Raw genomic sequence first — 4,529 nt, 5'->3', positions numbered from 1 at the left:
CCCCCTCCCTCCCTCCTTCCCTTTAACGCATCTTTACTGAGCACCTCCTCTGTGCTGGCCTGGGATGCAGGGATCACAGGGATATGGTCTCTGTGCTCAAAGAGCTTCAGCCAAGAGTATCAGAGTCTTGCTGTAAACTGAACAAAATTTCATTACCCTAATATACACCTTTTTTAGGGCCTGGGCGGCTCAGTGATCGCCCAGGTACACAATAGGCAGGTCTAGGTTTTCTTCTGGGTTTTTTCAGCTTTTGTGGAGATACTGTTTTCTCCAGTGATACTCACTGCCGTCTTTTCTGCTCTCCTGCCAAGTAAATCCTTTGGGTCTCATTTCCCCTGCAGTCTAGAGAAGCAAGAGTTGGCCCCATAAACACGCCTCCAACCCTGTCTTCTCCCTCTGAGGATGCAGAGCTTTCCGGTGAACCTGTACCTGAGGCAGCCCAGGAAACCACCAACATGAGCGCCGTCCCGCACAGCAGCCCCAAGCAAGGCAAGTCCCTGATGCACCTTCATACGCAGTGGGTTTTGTTGAGTGATGACTGGGTGATGTATGTGATAGAGAGCATCTCACTTGAGCTTCCCCTCAACCCCCTGAGGAAGGGACTATAATCACCCTCATTTCCCAAACAAGATGGGGAAATCGAGTCACAGAGAGGTTATGGCACCCAGCCGAGGCTCCACGGCTCCTAAATGGCAAAGCCGATGTTTAATCTTGGATGCCAGAACTTTTAACCCCCAGACTCCACCCCTCCAGAAGGGCCTGGGGTGTGAAAAGCTTGTGATAATTGTGGCTGCTTATTAAATACCTACTGTGTGCCAAGTGTTTACATACTTCCCCTCCAATCCTGACAACATGTCTATTAGTCGCTAGTATTAGCTAGTATTTTACAGATGGAAAAACCGATGCTTGGAAAGGTGAGTGATGTGCCCACAGTCACACAGCTAGTGAGTGGTGGGACTGAGCCAGCGCCCAGGCCTGACTCCAGAATCCCTACTCTTTCCGGCCTTGGCCACAAACTCGCCGACTTTCTGAGGATCAGGCCATCTAAACTCCTGTTGGCACATGTGGGAAACGAACTGATGGCCAAAGAGGGGCAGACACCCAGGAGGTCATTGGCAGGCCCTGGGGGCAGTGCTGGCCTCCTGACTACCCATCCAGGGCTCTCACCCCTGCCCAGCCATACAGAGGAGCCCTGGCAGAAGCCCAGGATCTGACAGGATCCCCCAGGCAGCAGCATGGCCGGAGATTGGCCTGCATTTTCTGCCCTTTATCAAAGGAGTAACCATTCAAACTGAAGTTACAGCCAACACCAGAGCACTGAGATTTAGGTACAAGGTCAAAAACAACCCAGACTGCCCACATTCACATGTACAGCCCTGGAATTGGTGACACAGAAAATTTAATGACCCAGAGACATGATCATGGTGTACTCCACAAGAAAGGCAGCTTTCAAAACTATATGTGTGCTGTGACCCTAAATTTGAATATATGTTATTTATATCTATTTATATATAACCATGTAGAGCACTGTGTGTGTGTGTGTGTGTGTGTGTGTGTGTTAGAATAATATACAACAAAATGCTGTGAGTGGTTATCTCTGGGTGGCAGGATTGTAGGTGGTTTTTATTTTCTTTTGTACTTCGGTATTTTATGTCTTCTAAAATTCTATGTATCATTATTCCTTTTACTTCTGCCCTCAGTAAATGAATATTATTTTAACAACTAAACTTGGGAAGTCTGTGAGAGAAGGTATATAGTACTGAATAGAAAACAATTGTATAATAATTTAATAAAGTTACAATACCAGCATGGAGTCAGGGTGTAGCTGTGGAAAGACCGCTAGATGAGACCCTTTGGACGGAAACCCTGCTCAGACACCTCTTTGCTGTCGGGCGTGGGCAAGTTGCTCAGCATTTCCAAGCTTTGGATTCCTCCGGGCGTCCACTGCGAGCATTCACAACCCCTGCCTCCCGGGCGGATGAGAGGACTGAATGCTGTGGCTGCGGGTGTGGAAGTGGTTTGTGAATTGCACATGCTGCTCTCCTGGGGGTAATTAGGATCTCAGAGCGAGGGGCTAGGAGGGGGCAGAGGCTGCAGGGCCAGGAGGCGAGGGCCTCCTCTAGACTGAGGGGTGAGTGCATAGGAGGCGGGACCCAGCCTAAGCACAGCTCGCCTGTTCCCCAGCATGTGCCAGATTACTTCTGTGGCAGACAGAAGGCCAAGCAGAAACAGCAGAGCTGGCTAGAGATCCTCATTCTTGTTGAGCAGACAGCTCAGTGAGGAGGAAGGGGTTGAACCCCGAGCCCTGTCCCTGGCTAGGGAAAGCCTCCCAAGAGTTTTATCCCAAGGGTCCCTGACACTATCTTGGCATAGGACCTTGGTCACCGCCCCCCCACACACACACACTCCATCCTCCAAGGGGTGGGGACTCAGAGGCCTGGGGTCCCTCTGCCTGCTAGCACAGCACCCCCTGGTGGTCAGAGCAGGGAGGAAGAGAGAGCGGTGAGAGACTGACCACTCCTGGGCGTTTAGTCTTTTAAGTGCATGTGGGCACAGGGTCCCTTGAATAGTTCATCACCTCCCCCTCGACAGTGTCCTTACCATGGGACGTGCATGAGCACAGTGTGTGTGGAAAGGGCTGGCTTCAGGCCCCTCGCAGTCTCTTATGTGGGACCTTGCTCCTCCTCTGCAAAACGGGGTTAATAATCACAAGGTGCTAGTGTGCAGATCAGAGCAGGACACACACTGTAGGGTGATAGTGGGGATACTGAAAACATAGGATTCCTGCCTTGGTTCTGCCCACCTGCTGCGAGGTGGAATGGAGGTGCTTGTGGGTAGGACAGATGGGCCAGCTGGAGATTTCCAGGAGGCAGTGCATGGGATGTGCTTAGCCTGCAGCCCAGCCTGTAACAGGCGGGCATTCATGTTAGTATAATGTCTTTTTCTTTGCTTTAGGACTCCATTTGTTTTTTTAAATTGCAAGAGAAATACGTGCTTGTGGTAACAGTTCAATCAATGCCGAGTTGTATGAATCAAAAGAATAGTTTCCTTTGATGTCATCTGGAAGAAACCAATACTTTTAAGTACTGTGGTTTAGCCTAGTATGTGTGGTTTATCTGCACACACATATATACATAATTATCTATATATTTTATATGTTATATATAATAATATATTAATTATATAATGATAATATATATGATGATAAAACGTGTATTCTCATATATAGTTTTTCTTCCTTTTACAAATGTAGAACCATATTGACAATGAACACTTATCCCTTGCTAACTATATGTCATGCGCTGTCCTCAGTGCCTTTCTTGCATTAGTTTAATTAATCCTTGTAACAGATAATCCTCAAAATGACCCTAGGAGATAGGAATTATGATTCCCTCTTTATAGGCAAGGAACCTGAGCCACAGGGTAAATGTCTTGCCACAGGTCACACTCCTAGTAAGCGGCAAAGCAGGGTTCTCACCCTATAGTTGGTGCCAGAGCCTGTGATTGAAACCACCATGTAATACGGCCTTTCGTTGTCCGGTTTTCTTCAACATTTTTTCCCTCTTAATCCTGTATTATGGACATCTTTTCAAGTCATAGGTGAAGAGAGACCACATTCTTTTTCATTTGCAAAATGCAGTTATTAAGTGCAGAATGCCTGCTTCCTGTAGGGTCTGGTGAGATCCTGAATGACACACTGGAGACAGTTGATACTGTGGATGGTTCCCCCATTACTGACACTGGCTCGGGGGATGGGAACTTCCTTCATGTCACTGAAGAGGTGAGTGAATGGTAAATTTCGTCTGCATCAGTAGTACATTTGCTTGCTTATTTCAGACTTGATGGTGACTTGTGTTGGGCACCATAGAGAGTCACAAGGGTTTAAGCTGAATATCAGGGAGACTGCCTCCCTCCTGCTGGTACAGAGAAGGCAGAAGGCGGGAGTCCCAGGGCCCCAGAGTCTCCCCAGGGATGCACCAGGACAGGGGAGGAGAGGCAGGTCCTCAAACCTGCTGGGAGATGCGTGCTGGGTTCTCAGTCCCTCTTGTTGTGAAGATACACAGCCTCTTCTGCCCTTTGAGCCCCTTCAAGAGAGAATGAGATTAACTGCAGGTGTGCTTGCTCTATTGTTTGGTAATTGGCTTTTACACTTGCAAAGCCAGTTGTTTAAATGCTGGACACAGGGAAGGTGCCAAATTAAAGCAAATTATGTTTCTCACCTGTGGCCTCTGCTAAAAACCTTGTGTCAGCTCATTCTTTCCCGTATCCTGGGGTGAAAGCTCAAGACACTTCTCTCCTCTCCCAGTTACTATCTGGTAACAGCCTATTTTCACAGGTATTTCCAAAATCCCTGCAGCATAATATCAAAAATTCCATAAAAATACAAATATAACCAGGAGCCAGGCAGGGAAGGAAGCATGGTTAGGGATATTTCCTCTGTTTTCTTCTTTCTCCTCCCTCTCATCACTCCCCCCCACCCCGGAAAGTCTGGCCCACCTGGAGAAAACGACACAGTTTTTTTTTTTTTT

General features: G+C 47.8%; 1 protein-coding gene across 1 annotated transcript in view; it reads left to right on the top strand.

Moving 5' to 3' along the window:
- The window catches only part of COL15A1 (collagen type XV alpha 1 chain), a 103,718-nt gene that overhangs the window by 42,000 nt on the left and 57,189 nt on the right, over nucleotides 1–4,529 (top strand). The window contains exons 6-7 of the mRNA XM_007461650.1: nucleotides 342–489; nucleotides 3,672–3,781. Of these exons, the coding sequence (XP_007461712.1) occupies nucleotides 342–489; nucleotides 3,672–3,781 (258 nt within the window). The remainder of the gene's footprint in view (nucleotides 1–341; nucleotides 490–3,671; nucleotides 3,782–4,529) is intronic.

The sequence above is a fragment of the Lipotes vexillifer genome, unplaced genomic scaffold (assembly GCF_000442215.2).
Source record: "Lipotes vexillifer unplaced genomic scaffold, Lipotes_vexillifer_v1.1 scaffold809, whole genome shotgun sequence".
NCBI classification, from domain to species: Eukaryota; Metazoa; Chordata; class Mammalia; order Artiodactyla; family Lipotidae; genus Lipotes; species Lipotes vexillifer.
Note: the sequence above shows the minus strand (reverse complement) of the source record. Positions and strands in the feature narration are given on the sequence as shown.